The following is a 16,674-nucleotide window of genomic DNA, read 5'->3' on the forward strand; positions in this document are numbered from 1 at the left end:
TTTAAATTAGCATACATTAAACCTACGACCCCAGTTCCCAGGGCCTTTCTTTCTTTGTCTTGTATTGAAGTCTTATCGCCATTTTGTTTAGAATGTTTTACTTGTAAAATCTACCCGACTGCTCTCAGTTTTGCAAATCAGGGACTAAATATGGGTCTGAAGTCTTCTACACTTTTACAAGAGGAAGATATAGAAGAACTACAAAATGAAACCGGCTGTAAGTTGATCATGAACTTTGATACTTTGCCGGCCCACCGCGGCGGCGGGTGACTTTTATTTCATTTATTTGATGTTTCTTCTCTGAAGTTTACTTCACTAAATCATCATTGTTTTTGCCTCAGTTTCGCCTGATCAAATTAGAAGACTTTACTGCCGATTTTCAAGTCTTGATAAAGCTACAACGGGCACATTGAGGTCTGTCGATATTGTCAAGCTATAATAAGCTTAATTTACTTATATGCATGTTGATTACCTTCTTTTAAACAGACAGTTGTTGTAAAATAATTATTAGAGTGACTGATGCGAATTAGAAATTGGTATTCATCTGACTATCACATTTGAATGTCTCTGATTGGTCCAAAGTTCAAATAAATTTGAAAAAATTATGAAGAAACACAATCATACTTCCTAGGCTTGGAGTATACTGCTGAGACTGGTTGTTTGAAAGCTGATTAATGCTAACCAAAATTATTGGTTGGAAATTCAGGAAACTTTCTGTTTCAAACGGAAAGACTTGATTCCAGTCTTTCCAAACTTGCAATCTCATTGGTAGTTCAAAAAATGCGCATGTCACCCCAACTGTTGTAGACCACTATTGGAGTCTAACTTAGCCTAAATTACATTTAGCCGAGTTTATAGATCAGGCCCCAGTTGTTCAAAGGCCGGATAACTTTATCCGCTGGATAAGGCACTATTCAGGGTCTAAAATATACTTCACGTAAAACCTTTTCCAAGGTTTTCGTACACTCCCAAACTTAACTGTGGTAAGAGTGTGCATATTCGCTTGCACAAGAGGAAATACTGAAATCTTTGCACAGATTGGAACTGACGGATAGCGACTTATCCACTGGATAAAGTTATCCGGCCTTTGAACAACTGGACCCAGGGCCCGTTTGTTCGAAAGCCGATTAATGCTAATCCATGATTAAAAGTTAACTGAGGTTTTCATCGCGCTCGTTAAAAATGGTTTGAAAGGCTAATTTCGAGCTAAAGGTAAAGAATAGTCTAAGTAAAAACTGAGGGCCAAAAATCTTTTGGAAGAATCTTTATTGATTAGCAATTAAACTCGGGTCAAAATTTGCGTTAACCCAGGATTAGCTTAATCGGGCTTTGAACAGCTGGGCCCTAAATGTAGCATAACATGAGAAGTTCATGTATGATTTGCAGTTTTTAATTTGTTAACTCTCCTAACAGCCGTGAAGATTTTATTCGTATACCAGAGCTGGCCATCAATCCAATTGGTGAAAGAATCATAGATGCCTTCTTCATGAATGAAGACAGCCAGTAAGTCAAACTGTCAGTACTATGTGAAAATGTAGTCACCTACTTATTTCCTTGACCCCAAGGGGGAAATGGGCCGGAAAGTCTTCTTCATCATGTCACACGGTCCCGTGCAACCACTGTTGCTTCACTCTAAGTTGCAAAAGCGAAGGCTGTCCTTTCTTTCCCTGCGGTTCTGCGTCAGGTCTCTCTTGTTCTGCCATGATTTCGCTTTCCAAATGTGAAAATGTAGTACCGTAAGTTGTCATTTATCAAGTATGTTGTTTGACTATGTAATGCCCCAAGAAAGTTTGCAAATTAATTAAATATGGACTGGTTTTTGCGTTCTTGCTGTAAACGTATTCGACAGCTATCCTAAAGAAATGGAGCCTTCAGGAGTCTTGAGTTAACACATAATGCTGTTACCTAAGCATAATTAATGGAAGCTCAAAGTTGAGAAGCTAGTAACCCAGGCAAAACAAGCATTAGGGTCCTGTGCCCATTTTCTTGGGCATCCTGGGTTACCTGTCACCCAATGGACAAAAGCCTTTCCTGACCTTTATTTTTGCCAAAATAATGTATTTGGCTGATAGCTGCTATTAAAGGGCAAAGAAGGGTGAAAACAGCTGTAAGATTGTATCATTAATCATTGTCATTTTTGTTGTGTTTTTAGGGAGAGAGGTGAAGAAACATGCAACTTCAGGCATTTTGTGAAAACCTTAGCTCATTTTAGACCTTATGATGCTTCAACAGAAAATCCCTTAAACACCAGAGAGAAGAAGCTGCAATGTAAGTATTAAAAGGGACCTTTTTCATACTTCTGTGGAATAAAACACTCATAGAAATAAGGGAAAATCAAGGCAGTGGTGAAAAGACCTGCCTGTGGCTCACGCTTTCAACACAGTTTCTTGCTCTCTGAAACTTTTACTTGAATGTATTTCTCTTACTCACTCTGTAGAAATCAGAAAAATATTTTGTATTTTTTTTTTAATTAAGTTGAATGGCCTTGTGAAAAAAGGATGGAAGTGCCACTTTTGTCTTTGAATCGAAATTTTAAGTCTCAAACAACTTTAGATAACTAGTCTGCATTGAAAATTAGGGCTAAATTGGAGAAGTTTGGCCTTCACACTTTAGCCAAAGTGGCATTTCCTTACTTTTTTCCACCAAAGCCAACAGATACTGGTAGTTTTAAAGAAGCCTGATCGTGTTGTGGTTGCCAATTTTAAGTTTATGTAGTAAAGTACAACATCAAGGTTACAGTTGAGATTTTCAATCAAATCAGGTGACAAATGGTGATATTTATTAATTTGCAGTTGCCTTTAAAATCTATGATTTGGACAATGATGGAAAAATATCCAAGGATGACCTGATGCAGGTATAATATTAACATGATTCATGAAATGGTTATCTGGTAGTTATCTGTGATACAATGTTTACAATAGCTTAATCCTGTTGACACAAGTGTGCCCAAGATAAACAGAAGCATTATAGTACCAGAGGAAAATATACTCCCGTTAACTTTCATTTGAATGGTCACACTTGGGGATTTCCTTCAAAGAGTCCAAAGGATGAAACATCTTGCAGAGCATAATAAATGACAGCACAAGAACATAATGCTCATTAGCTTTCATTTGATTAGCCACATGTGAGGAAGTTGAAAGACTTAAAAGTTAGAACCACCTTCAACAGCGTTATTATAATAAAACAGTACCACAAGGTTTCATTTGAATGGCCATATTAATTTAAGGACTTCGTCCACAGGCTTAAAAAGTTAGAACCACTTCTAATGTACAGCATAATAAACAGCACTTCAGGAATGTACTGCTCAGTAGGTATCACTTGAATGGTCACACTTTAAGACTTGATCCGATTATTGTTTGAAGGTCCTCCACATGATGGTAGGAATGAATATCAGTGATGAACAACTGGGTGGGATTGCCGATCGTGCAATAAGCGATGCTGATGTTGACCAAGACGGAGTCATCTCATTTGAAGAATTGAAAAGAGTAAGTACAAGTATCAAATGATCTCTTGTATTGCTTCAGGCAGAAGTAACATTTCATAATCTTTGCAGCTGTTTTATTTGTGACAGTACATTTATTTATCAAAACTTCATCCATTTATGTTTTAAAGACAAGACTAGTTATTTTGTCACCTTTCATATGTGGTTCACAAGGAGTTGAGAGATTTGTTAGAAAGTTAATTATGACTATTTACTATGATTATCTACCCCTCATGACTGAAGATGATCAGTTGGCACTGATAGGAAAGATACAGTCATTCAAAAACTCCAAATTTTACTAAGAAATGTATGGAACGCCGGACGTGACGGACAATTTGTCCGGCGTTCCATACATTTCTTACTAAATTTTGTAAGGTTTTGAATGGCCGTATCTCGCCTAATATTCGCTTGATTAACACCAAACTTAAGGATGTTGTAAAGTTCAATGTGTTCTTTCTGGCTATGTGGGTGTTGAGTCCCATATCCCATAATACGCAGACTCGTACCCAGACCCCCACAGTAAGAAATCAGGCAATGTATTTGTCATGTTATCCATGTAAATTCTTCCAAACTAAACTGTCAAATTGCAGCTAATGAGCAACTCTGACTTCTGATCTACTATCAATAGTGTATCCCACCATCAGTCAACTGTTTTCCTCCAACAATTCAGTCTAGAAGCTATTATAGTTTTCTTAAGTAAGGCAGAGTCTTCCAAGAAGTCTTGTAAGAAAGAAAGTGCTGATTATTATTATTATATTTTTCCTAGGTGCTGGAAAATGTAGATATGAATGCAAAAATGAGCATCAGATTTTTGGCTTGAGTTCCCAGATGATGTTACAGTTCAACTGCAATGTTTTGCTGGGGCCACGTAGACAGGAAAATATAACATTCCAGTTTGAAATTGTGTCAAAAGTGAATGGGTTTATAACTGATTGCCCCTTTTATAAATTTGCAGATCTGGTTTTCCTTTCATAGTTTCCTAGGTTACAATAGATCAAGACACAACAGCTGAATGAATGTTGAAGATTAATAGTCAATCATAGATTCCTTAGCATTTGATAAAAAGAACTGTAAAAATATTGAGACTGTTTAATATTTATATTTCCTGAAAGTTATTTCCTCTGTAGACAGCAGGATTGATTTTGATGTTATTAATAATCAGTGTTACCAAAATAAGAAACCAGCCCTAAAGATTTACAAATGAAAGCTTCTTATTTTCATTAGTTTAGGTTAAAGTAATAGACAAAATAACAGCAAATAATTTTGTGCTTCAAAAATGAGCTGCAAAAGTTTTGTCAATCAGTTACTGTGAGTAAAGGCTGTGTTCTTTAAAAAAATATTTAGTATTTTGTATGTTAAAAAACTGCATTCTCGTGCAGCATATCACATACAGTAGTACATATGTGTAAAAGCAATCACTGTGATCAACACAATAAAATAATAAAATGTAGATTATGTTATTGTACGGTTTGCACTTTGTCTTGAGTATCTTGTTTTTGCTTTTGTCACTGCAAACTCCATTCTTGTGGAAGGGCAATGGTGTGTTGGTCACCATAAAGACATTTGAGACCGAAGGTTTGTTTTTCATAGCTGGTCTGTACTCTGTTTGCAGGGTATTGTGCATACCCTGCAAACAGAGATCCTTTTGATCTTTCTAGAAAAATGAAGAAGAGGAAACCCCAAAATTGACAAAATTAAAACGAAGCTGCATTAATTTTATACAACTTTATCAATGTTAAATAAGACACTTTTCCTGGCTTTTAACAGTGTGCAAGGTCAAAGGGACTTTAAAGCAGAGAAGAGGTTTCAGACTAAATAAATACTGTATGTAGCAACACCAAATGAAAAAATCAACAAAGGACAAGATATTTATTGTACAAAGGACTTTGTCATAAACCTTTTTTTAAAAGAAGATTATGTTATAACTATTTTCCACCTCATTGTTTCAGCAGCATAATCAGTAAATTTTATTCTAACACATTCTACCATTACTGATTAGTGATAATTTTCTACTAATTTTACTCTTACTGTAAACCTTCATTTTGTAATTTATCATTCTCCCAAACACAAATTTTATGTAATGCATTTCATTCTATTTACAAGTACAAATGACATCCATTTTGAAATAGTGAAATGTAACATTTCCATGCTACATTCGTCTAAGCATTAAGCTGCATCTGTTTGAAGAAAGGCATGGGTCATCAAAGCACTCAATTTCCCTCTAAGATCTATTTGAAAAACAATGTCTGACCAAAAATTAAGTTGGGACCCTGTGGGTTTGCATAATTAATCTGAAAAAAAAATGCCTTAAGTACAGCCATTTAACTTTAAACTGTGCCTCCCATGGAGTTATTATTACTCTGCTCTGTCCCTCCTAAAAATGACTGCGTTGGAAGCTAGGACAGGGAGGAGAGGGGTGGGGATAGGTTGTTCAAACATGACAGCAGATGAAATCTAATATTAAGAATTCATTGTTTTTATCGAAAATGCTTGAGAATTATTGACAACAGAAGAAGCTTACAAACAAACATTGTCTGTTTCTGATTTGAGTAATAACTACAATAATATCATTATTTAGGTCAATGTAAAGTTATTTTAATAATGTGAAAATTTGGTGAGCTGGTTGAGTGGCATTTTTTTAGCCCTTGACATGCCAAAGAGTAAGACCAATCTTTGTTGTATTCTGCTAAAAACAAAATCAGCATCTTTGCCATGTGGCAAAAGTATGGCACACAGAATTGTTAACTTTAAAAGCTGGATCAAGATTTCTTTTTGCTTTCTTTCTTAAAAAATTTGATATACACCACAGCACCTAAGATGGCCAACTCTACCAAGATGATACACAATAATATCAACTTGTTCGTTGCAATCCTGGAATGAAAGAAGAAAACAAAATATGAATTACTGTTACTAAATTAAGCAGAAAGGTGATGTTTTGTACAGTGTGGCATACTGGCCACCAGCTTAACATTCCTTGCTAAAAATTGTAAAACTCGAACTTTTTAACTCAAGTTTGAAGCAGATCTCTATGGAACTTCCATTGTTTCTAAATTCACCAATCCAGCATGGTTAAAACTACCAGGAAGACAAGGTTCGTGCCAACACAGCTCTGGGGAAAGCAATTACATACAAGCATCCCAGCAGCAACAAGGAGTGACCTAATAAAGTTGGCATTGATTTTAACAAAGAGCCAACCACTTTATGACAAGTTTTTTTTTTCCGTCTGCCAGAGCAATAATGTGCCTTAGCAGGGAGAGTAAGAAAGGTGATGTGTGAGTGAAATATGTTAAGAGCACTGCACAGTTTGAGTGCCTCTATATCCCAGGTAATTCCTTTAACAGAAAGAATAGCAATACAATCAACTTTTCTTCACAGTTTTGTTGCTAGACAGTTGTAAGGTAATGCAATCCTCATCACCATTATTACACCGCACTCCTAAAGAGTTCCTGTACAAACCCTGTATGTGTGGGAATGGGTGGGGATAAAATACCAGAAAGAAAGAGTTTTGTTATTACCTAATGGCCATGCTGTTCAAAATTCTCTTGCTTTTACTCAGACCTTGGTCAACATCTTTGAGCTGTTGTAGGCAAAGTAAGCAATCGGACATTTGATTAGCTGGAGCACAAAAAAGTAACCTCAAGATAATCAAGAAATGTACAAATGAGTCACAAGTTTCTTGTTACCCTGTCTCTGGTTCTAACAAGAGCTTCTCTTTGATCTCCTAACTCCTCAATTATTTCATCTCCAATCTGTTCTGCAAAATTATAATCACAGAATAAGTCAAAATCAATAGTCAAGCTAAACCAATGTATTCAAATTTGTTGGTGGATTGTACTTTATACAGGGTTTGTGCCTACTCCTTGAAGTCCTTGAAAAGCCCTGGAATTTAATTGTAGGTCTCTAGGGCGCTTGAAAAGCCTTTGAATTTTTGTTCGGATTGGAAATAATGTAGGATTGTATCAAAGTAATTCAGGGATTGAACACAAATTTAAAAATTGGGGACAGATTATATCCAGGGGAGATTTTTTATAAAGTTGCTATTGGTCAATGAAAACATTTCAAAACACAGTGCAAAACAAAGTAAACTTGCTTTGAATACTCCTTGAATTTTATGTCCAAAAACCTGCACGGACTATGATTATAGGATTGCCATCATGTAGCGTTTTTGCCTAACCTCCCAAAACCTCTATGTCCTTGATCCACTACTTAACGATTAGATTATGAGCTCGAGATTTCTATCCGTGATAGCTGATGAGGGCGCAGCAGCCCGAATCAGCTATCATGCATAGAAATCGAGAGCAAATAATCTAATTGTTTTAGTATAAATCTACTAGTCGTTCAAAACTAAACAAGTAAATTGTCTATATCCCCATCGCAGACACTTCGAAAACGTGATGAAGCGGCCGCCATTTTGTTGAAAACCACTAATCAATATCTATCACAGAATAGATAGCGAGTGGCATAGCCAATCAGAGAATGGCATTCATGATAGAACACTAGTAGATTTATACTAAAACCCATTAGAGCTGGTTGTCATTGGGTGAGAATGATAGTCAGAGTAAATATTGCCCTTATATTACACCTTTTACAGATTTGGAGCCCACCATTAACTGAATAATACAGACTTAGTAATGAGTATTTGATCAAAACTACAAAACTATTAAAGCCTGGTTCACACTAGAAACATAACGACATAAGGGCGAAGTCACGCAAATGCAAAACATAATGACATAAGCATAACGACATAATGAAAAACTGATCTTTTCTTTATGTTGTTATGTCCATGTCATTATGAATAAGTTGTTGCGTCCATAGTGTGAACCAGGCTAACCCAAATGATTAGTCTTTGTAAATGGAGGGAAAAGTGGAACGGTTTAAGCCTTTTGTAGCTCACCAGTTGTGTCCTTTGACAGCTGTAGGCCAATAGCTGAAATAACAAACTTACCAGTCTCTACAGCAACTCTAGTTGATCTTGCAATACTTTCTGATGCTCTGTTCAGAGTATCTGTACCATGCATCACTTTGTTTCTCTGTGCAGCCTAACAAAATCAACATTCACCATGAATGGAATGCAAGACCTCTCAGGTTTGGTCCTTCGTTTCTCTTTTTAAATCTGGGAGGGTTGACTCATTTCTCCCCAGAACTTTGTGCATAATATTTTCTCACGGTTCCCACAAAAATATCCCAAGCTTGTCTTTTAGGCAAGTCTCTTTGATGTGACATTCAAGTGTGTTAACACTAGTCACATTTAAGGTCCAAAGGGCAGATGTTCAGAACCTGGCCTTGGTAAGGTCTGATACAGTTCATGTTTAGAAATAGCCACAAGATAATTGGCAAAATCAGACTGGCTCTTTACCTAATCACCTACTGTTCTAAGAAGGCACTACATACATACAGAATCAGCTTACCATTGGATCCGAATCAAAAAGTTCTTCTCTTCCAAATGATACATTGACTTGACCACTTGGTTTTCCCTAATAAAGAAACAGACACCATATAAGATCCTGGTGTACTTAGTAAAACTGAATGCAAATTCATGAGTTCAGCTGGATTTGCTAGTAAACACTCACATACAAAGCTACCTTAGAATAGACATTAAAAAGCCTAGCCAGCATTTTAGACTATGCAAATTCAATCTCTCCCCATCTTTGTTTTCTACTGAAATGAAGCCCATGACAACTGTTTTTTTTTTCAACTTGTGAAAATCAACAGCAACAAACTCTTACATGCAGCTTTGGTTCAATAACAACAATCGTTTGAGTGAGTTGACAAACTACTTCAAATGATTAAAATTAGCTATGCTAGGTTGAAAAAATGCACATAAGAATGAACAAAATTTTCACAAATGCAAAATGGGGTTATCTGGGTTTGGTAATCAAATAATTCCTACAGACTAAATGGTAATGTAATCTGCACTTTGTATTTTTTGGAACACTCATTATTTTAAACAATTATGGCTTGGCATTTTAACAGCAAGTTTCAACAATTACTTTATCACAATCCGAAAGTCACTAGAAAACAACATTGCAATCCTTGCAGTTATTTTAACTGTGATTTCAAATTGTCTTTATAGACTGTTATGGATATTTTCCACAATTTTACAGCAAATTATGGACAGTTTTATTTGTAATTCTGAAGTGATGAGAGAATGCAATGTGAACACTTTGATATCACTTAGGGCATCCTCTACAATGACACCATATGCACTTTGCTCTCATCACAAGAAGATTAAAATTAAATTGCCCTAAAATCATAATGACAACAGCAGTTTAAACACACAATTTGAAAATTGCACTTAACATCACCAGAAAAATTACCACTAAAATAGCATGAAAATCTATCCCCTCTGCAAAATCGTATTTAATCTTACCAGATCTTTTCTGAGTTGCTCAAAATCTCTTCTGTAACTGCTTATTTTCGACATCATAGAATATCTGTAACCACCTGGAGCAGAACCAGCCTCTTCTTCCATCTCTTCAATCTAAGCAAAACATATTTTGTTTTTTTGAATATAACAAACAATAATTATTAATAATAATAGTTATAATAATAATGGTAATATTAGTTACTTATATAGTGCTTTTTCGATAAAAATTATCAAAAGTGCATTACAATTGAAATTAATAAATTAAATATTAATCTCGTACCCAGATCTCCCACGGTCAGGCGGGGGGGAGATCTGGTAAAGTTCGATTTGAGGCCCGGAATACGGGCCTGCCCATCATCCTTTGTCCACCGTGCTGAATGGCCGCCGGCTCGTAACTGTGATCATTCCTGGTGAAGTTTTCGCTTTTGAGGGTGCTCTTCGGAACGTTCTTCGATCCAGAGGACAACAAAAGTTGAAACTTAAACCAAAACGAAAACACATTAGGAGAGATTGCAACCAACAAGCGCGGTAAATCACTTTTTTACTAAGATTAGCTCCTACACTTTGTGACCACCTTTGTCATGAAAACTGTTCCGAGAACAAATCCATCGTAATTGTGCTTTCTCCACCCAAGATCAACGTGCTTATCGACGATCAATTAAAAAGACTTAACTCAACCGGAGTAAGTTGTACCAGTTTTCGCCTTAGATGATAACTGTATTGAAGATACTGTAATTTACAGGCAGGGAAATGTCACATCATCATTTTTGTGCACCCCAAGGTAATGTAACAGTTAGCAACAGAAAATGCAGAGAGTTCTTGTTGTCGAAGCTTTATCAGAAAAATTTTGTGGCCGTTGTTGTGGATGAGGCATAATAGAGTTACTGATTGGCATCTTGCTGTTAAAATTCGCATTGGAAAGTCAAATGGTTCATGTCATATTTTTAAGTAGTAAATGACTACACAACACAAAGTTTCCGAAATTGTGGTCTACCAGTGATACGTAAAAATTATTTCTTCTCTTTTTAATCTCTTCAGCTGATTTGGCCACACAAATTTTCCTTCTTCCATAAGTAAATGGTTTAAATTTCCAAACCAAATGGATTGTGTAAATGCGGCAGGTTTCTTTTACAGGCCAAAGGACACAACTTCAGGTCACTGTAATAATATCATTTTATATGAACCAGCTAAACAGGGCCTCCTAGCCCTAACACCATGCTACACTCTTGGTTATATACCAGCAAACCAGAAAGACCTGTCTGTGTAAATGGTAGCCGCCTAGTTATGTCCAACATTAAAATGCTGACTACACCCTTGCTGTTTTAAAGGGGTTTTTTTTCTCAAAAATGGAAGTTTGAATTTCTTTTGGGAAATCCACATCTGGATTTGGGATCTGAAGAATGTTTTGGTTACTTGCAACATGTGAGCAAATACAGCAAGTCCCTATGAGTTTCCCATTAGATTTTTATTTGGTAGTGATGAGCTTTCCATTTCAGTGGTTCTTGATTCACCTTTATAGAAAACACTTGAAAAGTTTTCACCTGAAATTTATGTTAAATTAAGGGGACATGCCCCCTCAACTGCTTCTTTGATGACAAGTTAATAAAGGTTATAATTTTAGACATGGGAGTCTGCAGACTCGAAAACCAGAACCACATAATACACAAGTCTAATAATATTTGACTCTTCATGATATGAAGAACAAAGGTCATTATCTGCATTTGATTTGCAAGGCACAATGAGCTGCTTAAATAATCATCCTTGTACTGAGCATTGTATTATTTGTACATGCATGGGGGATGATACACTAAGAAATATACAAGGTTCTCAAATGTCCAAAGCAGCTATCTTAGTGCTTGGACACTCACCTCCAATGGGGTCCTTGATTTCAGCAAAAAAATAATAGGAAGGTGTGAAGGTCTTTTGGGCTCATAAAAGTAGCAAATGGGAGATAAATAGAAAACAAATAAACAAATATTTCCACTATTTGTTTTCCTGCATGTCTGTGTGTTCAAATGAACTGTCACCCGTTTCTGCAGCAAATTAACAGCTTTCACAGTGAGCTGATCTTCTGTAGCCATGAATTCCTAAGTATTCCATAACCATGGCCTTCTATAGCCAGGGAACAAAATTTAATCAAACTGTGAGACACAAACCCAATGTAGAAAAGTGGTGGGGAAAAAACTTTGAAAACGGTGTCTGCCTTGGATGAAAATTCCTTGTTGATGCCAATAATTCCTTGATCAAAAAAAAAATTTTTGCATTGATATTTGCACCCATGTCAAGTCCTAAATTTTCTTAATATTAAGACCAGCAACGCAAAGTTATGTACATAAAAGATATCAGAACAGTGAACCTTGAACCTTTAAGCCCCAGTAGTGATCAGTATCAAATTTTGCCTAATAATATCAATACACAATCAAGGAGAGGTCATGAGATCACCAGTGGTGAAATTTCTTTATATTTCAGCAACCTCCCTATAATGCTACTATGAAAAATGGACATGTAGAAACCAGTAAGGAGAAACTCTTTGTTGACACTGAGGCTTAAAGGTTAAAAGCTAATAAATACAGAGCCATATTGTTGGTGATTATCGCAGCTTCTTTTATGCTTCGTTCTTCCACCACCCCAGGCGTCAAAAAGGGCTTATTTACTTGAGAATCCCTTTTGATTCAGCCTTCTCATTATCCATTTTCTGGTTATTATATTGTCTTATTCTAATGGACAGAATAACGACATCCCAGTGAATGACTACGTTTTCTTCTTAATTAATTGCATCTTTGTTCAGGGGCACAACTTCAGAGTACAGCAAACTAGGAACAGTCTTTCCTCAGTATTCTCTACAGCTGAGATAGTTGTCATGACAACAACGGCAACAGAAAAACAAGCAAACTACAATCATACAAATTTTGAATATGAAAGATTTTTGGAGTACTACAAAGGCCCTCCTATCTTTAATTAACACAAAGTAATGATGACCAGTTTGATTGAATATTTTTGCCCACAGCAGATGAACTCATCACCACCAATGTTAAAAATTAAACCTGTCTATTATTCACTCATCATTAGTACTGTGTGCAGTTGGCTTTGTTTTTTTGTTTTTTTTTTGGATGGAAAGCTTGGGGATCACCAGTTCTACCTCACTGTGACTCCCCAAATTTCTCAAAATGGACTTTTAGTTCAGTCTTATTCTCCACAGACTGACAATGAATATTATTTGCCACAATGGCTTTGGGAATGAGGTTTGATTCTCCTTGTGTTGGAAGGATAATCATAAATTATTTATTCATTTTGGTCTTCCCCAAACTATGGAAAGTTTTTTCTAAGAAAGTGGAAGAGATGGGAGGCCTGCTACATGAAAACTTTACTTTAACAAAAATGATATTGGTTCAAATATTGAAGAAATTAATGCAACCCATTATGACAGATTAGTGTAAATACCCCAGAAATCTGTGCAGGGGAAATTTTTGCTTAACCACTTTGGTTTCAAATGGCTTTTGTGTGAGAAATGCAGCTGTTGTGACATTTGTTGTCCGAAATCGGCGAGATGACTGTCATTGCCCTTAATTATGCGTTGAGCTGTGTCCAGCTGTTTTAGTCCTTGAAGATATTCACATCACTGAAAGGAACTTTAGGAACTTGCTTCTCCCTGGAAATCAGGTGGAAGAAATTATTTAGCATATTAACAAGAAATAAAGGAGAAACTGAGGCCAGTGATAACTATTTGTATCAGAGAATGTGCTCATGATTATAACAACAGAAGAAGTAAATGAAGAGTGTTTAGTACTTCAAGGATTCCATACTAATGATAAAATAATGGAGAAATTCCCCTGAAGTGAATAAAAGAACATGGCAAAAAGATTCTAAAAGCCATAAGTGATGTCAAATCCAAAGAGGCATGTCCTCCTTTTAAAACTACTTCTTTTCTGAATCCTAGCACAAGTATAGATCTGCAAAACATTAGGTGGTACAGACATGTAAACCAATGTCCCCATTTTTATTTTAGAGGAAGGTTAGTTTTATATTTTGGGTCCTAATTTTTTTTACCTCAGCAGATGGGGGAGAGGGGATAAAGTTAAACTTACTACACTTACATAAAGAGCCCTAATCGGTTCAGACAAGGTGTTCTGTTTTGTGGTATGGGTTTCATTACTATTATTTTGGTGGTCGTAAGTCAGACCTTTTTTCATTTGTCTTAGCTGAGATGGTGGGAGGGATATTGTTCTCACCAGGCCTCAGTTGTTCAAAGGCTGGATAACTTTATCCGCCGGATAAGGCACTCTTCAGCGTCTAAAATATACTTCACGTTAAATGTTGTCCAAGGTTTTCGTACACTCCCCAACTAAGCAGTGGTTAGACTGTGCATTTTCGGTGGTGCATGAGGAAATACTGAAATCTTTGCACAGATTGAAACTGTCGGATAGTGACTTATCCACTGGATAAAGTTATCCGGCCTTTGAACAAAATATTATTGTGTGGACACTCTATCAATTTCTCCAAAGAAGTCCTACGAGAGATGTTGTATGGATCTTGAAGGAATAAGCACACTGGCCTGAAAGGTCTAATATTATATTATGCAGTCTCTTACTCAAAGTCCAGATCAATTTATAGAAGAGAAATAGTCTTTTAGCAGAAGACAAAAACTAAAAATATGCTAGCAATGCGGCGCATGTGTTCAGGAACACAAGGTAAAGTATTTTGGGGAAATTAATTGGCTTTTACTAAATAAATAATCATTTTTTGTCACGAAATACAAAAAATAAATAAATAAATAAATAAATAAATAAATAAATAAATGAACCCTACCTCCATTTTTTCCCCAAAAGTAAGCAAGCTTATATCCATCGTGTTGGAAACTTGTGTTATTTGGCAAGGCCGTTCGATTACTGGGAACTCTTTTCGGCTGAAGTCGCCGTTGTCTTCCGAAGATACAACTTCTCACTGTTCTCTCCCCACACAAACGGCATGTATGTATTAAAACGTCGCATGACAATGTTCATCGGAGCAAAAACTTTTCCGTGTTTTTGTTTCTTCCTGTTTCTTCCCCGAACTGAGCGAAAACCAAACACAGAAGGAAAGAGCCAATCACAGAGCAGATTAGAATGAGGCATTCTTAATTCTGGTAACCAACCAGAAATGGCGTTGTATCGAACTTTACCAGATCTCACATTTCGAGATCTGAACCAACTGAGATCAGGGTACGAGATTAATTAAATATAATACCTACAAATTACAAATTGATAACCTACGAACTAAAGCTATAAGAATTAAAATCCTAGCAAACAATATTTCTTCATTCAATATAACATAGAAAAAAAGGAATATAAAGAAAACAGTCAAATAAATAGGAAGCTCAACCAAAGAATTCAAAGTGAGTGTGCAGGTCCATTGTGCAGCTCCAGAAAATATCCATACTCCCCCCATGGAAAGTTTTCTTGCTTTCCATCCCTGATCCCCCCAGGAAATTCCAGTTTAACTTCATACTTTGCTTCTAAAATTTTGACTTTTAAGACCCCCTCCCCCGAGGAATTTCTGATGACCTTCCATGGGGTGGGTATGGAATTTTTCTGGAACTGCACATTTTCTGAACAGCAGCTGGTAATTGAGTGTACAGCACTCCAAGTGTATTTTTTTTCTATGTTGTATTTATTTTATTTTATTAGCTTTGTCTATTATATGATACAGAAAAATAAAGTAATAAGTATAATAAATGGCAACCTTTTAAGCTAAAAAGGTCACCAGATAAATTTTGGTTGCCAACATTTTAAAAAGTCTATTTTATCTCTGGAACAAATTTTGCATTATAACATGAATAACCAATGAATGGTCCCTTGGCAAATCCCCGAGAAATTATGCACATTTTTTCACTGTATAGCAGCTAGGAAGGTGGAGGGTTGGGTACTGCTTGAATTAAGTAATGAACTAAATCTTTCTGATTAATTTTCAGCTATGGGTGGCATACCATCCAAGAGATATCTCTTACTGGGATATTATGCTAAATTTTGTTATCTACATTAATTCATATTTACAAGAGTTAAGTTGGTAAAATCTTAGTTATAAAATCACACCAATTTAGAGAAACTATCTATTATGCATTTGGAGGAAGAGAAATAGGGAAGGAAAACTAAAAATTGTCCCTCTAAGAAGCACAACCCACCCCTCCCCCACCTTGTCACAAATGACATCATCAACTCATGTGATATAAATTTTAGAAAAATATAATAAAATACACATATTTAAGAAATAACGACTAACTAAAAATGTACATTAAAGGATGTAGCATTTAATTTAAAATAATACGGGCACGCTTATTGGGATATCATGAGGTTTGGTTTTCAATCAAAGACAATTGCTATGTATGATAAGCTTAAACCACCTAAGACTTACTATTAAGTTGGCATCTTCTATCTTTTTTTCAACTTCACGAACTGCGTTTTTTCTTATTTCTGAAACAGAGAAAAATTGCCTGAAATTTAGATTTAACTGGAAGCTAATTCTTAAGTGCAAAGAGCTTAATTTATAAGCCTGCGTTAACAATTAAAAGGTGAACTTACCTCCGGTTAACTTTGGAATTTTGCTGGTTATTTTAGTACTTATGTCTTCATGTAGAGCCTTGAGTTCATCTTCAAGGTCTTCAAACTTTTCGGAAGACATTATTGTCGCCTAACGAACAGCGAATAGTTCTTTCTTAGTAGAAATTTCTGGTCTTGAAAGAGCAAGTACGGAAAAGTTGCCCGTAATTTAGCAGGTCAGCGTGTGAATGAAAAAGCAGATGCGTGGAATCATCCAGAGATGTATGCCCTTGAAGCGCTCTGCGATCGATTGA

General features: G+C 36.0%; 2 protein-coding genes across 2 annotated transcripts; one reads left to right on the forward strand and one right to left on the reverse strand.

Moving 5' to 3' along the window:
- The first annotated feature begins 63 nt into the window (after positions 1-63).
- LOC146478752 (calcineurin B homologous protein 1-like) lies at positions 64-4,946 on the forward strand. The gene is made up of 7 exons (XM_085112367.1): positions 64-217; positions 342-414; positions 1,414-1,503; positions 2,153-2,268; positions 2,793-2,854; positions 3,363-3,485; positions 4,248-4,946. The coding sequence occupies exons 1-7, from the start codon at positions 151-153 to the stop codon at positions 4,299-4,301; spliced, it is 585 nt and encodes a 194-aa protein (XP_084968493.1). The 5' UTR covers positions 64-150; the 3' UTR covers positions 4,302-4,946.
- A 385-nt stretch (positions 4,947-5,331) lies between these two features.
- On the reverse strand, positions 5,332-16,541 carry LOC146478753 (vesicle transport through interaction with t-SNAREs homolog 1B-like). Its single transcript, XM_085112366.1, has 8 exons — positions 16,403-16,541; positions 16,236-16,294; positions 9,852-9,962; positions 8,890-8,955; positions 8,427-8,520; positions 7,165-7,235; positions 6,997-7,058; positions 5,332-6,352 (listed from the first exon to the last, which is right to left on the reverse strand). Exons 1-8 carry the CDS (start codon positions 16,500-16,502, stop codon positions 6,241-6,243), a joined length of 675 nt encoding a protein of 224 aa, XP_084968492.1. The 5' UTR covers positions 16,503-16,541; the 3' UTR covers positions 5,332-6,240.
- Between the last annotated feature and the right edge of the window lie 133 nt (positions 16,542-16,674).

The sequence above is a fragment of the Pavona decussata genome, unplaced genomic scaffold (assembly GCF_977016875.1).
Source record: "Pavona decussata unplaced genomic scaffold, jaPavDecu1.1 SCAFFOLD_64, whole genome shotgun sequence".
NCBI lineage: Eukaryota > Metazoa > Cnidaria > Anthozoa > Scleractinia > Agariciidae > Pavona > Pavona decussata.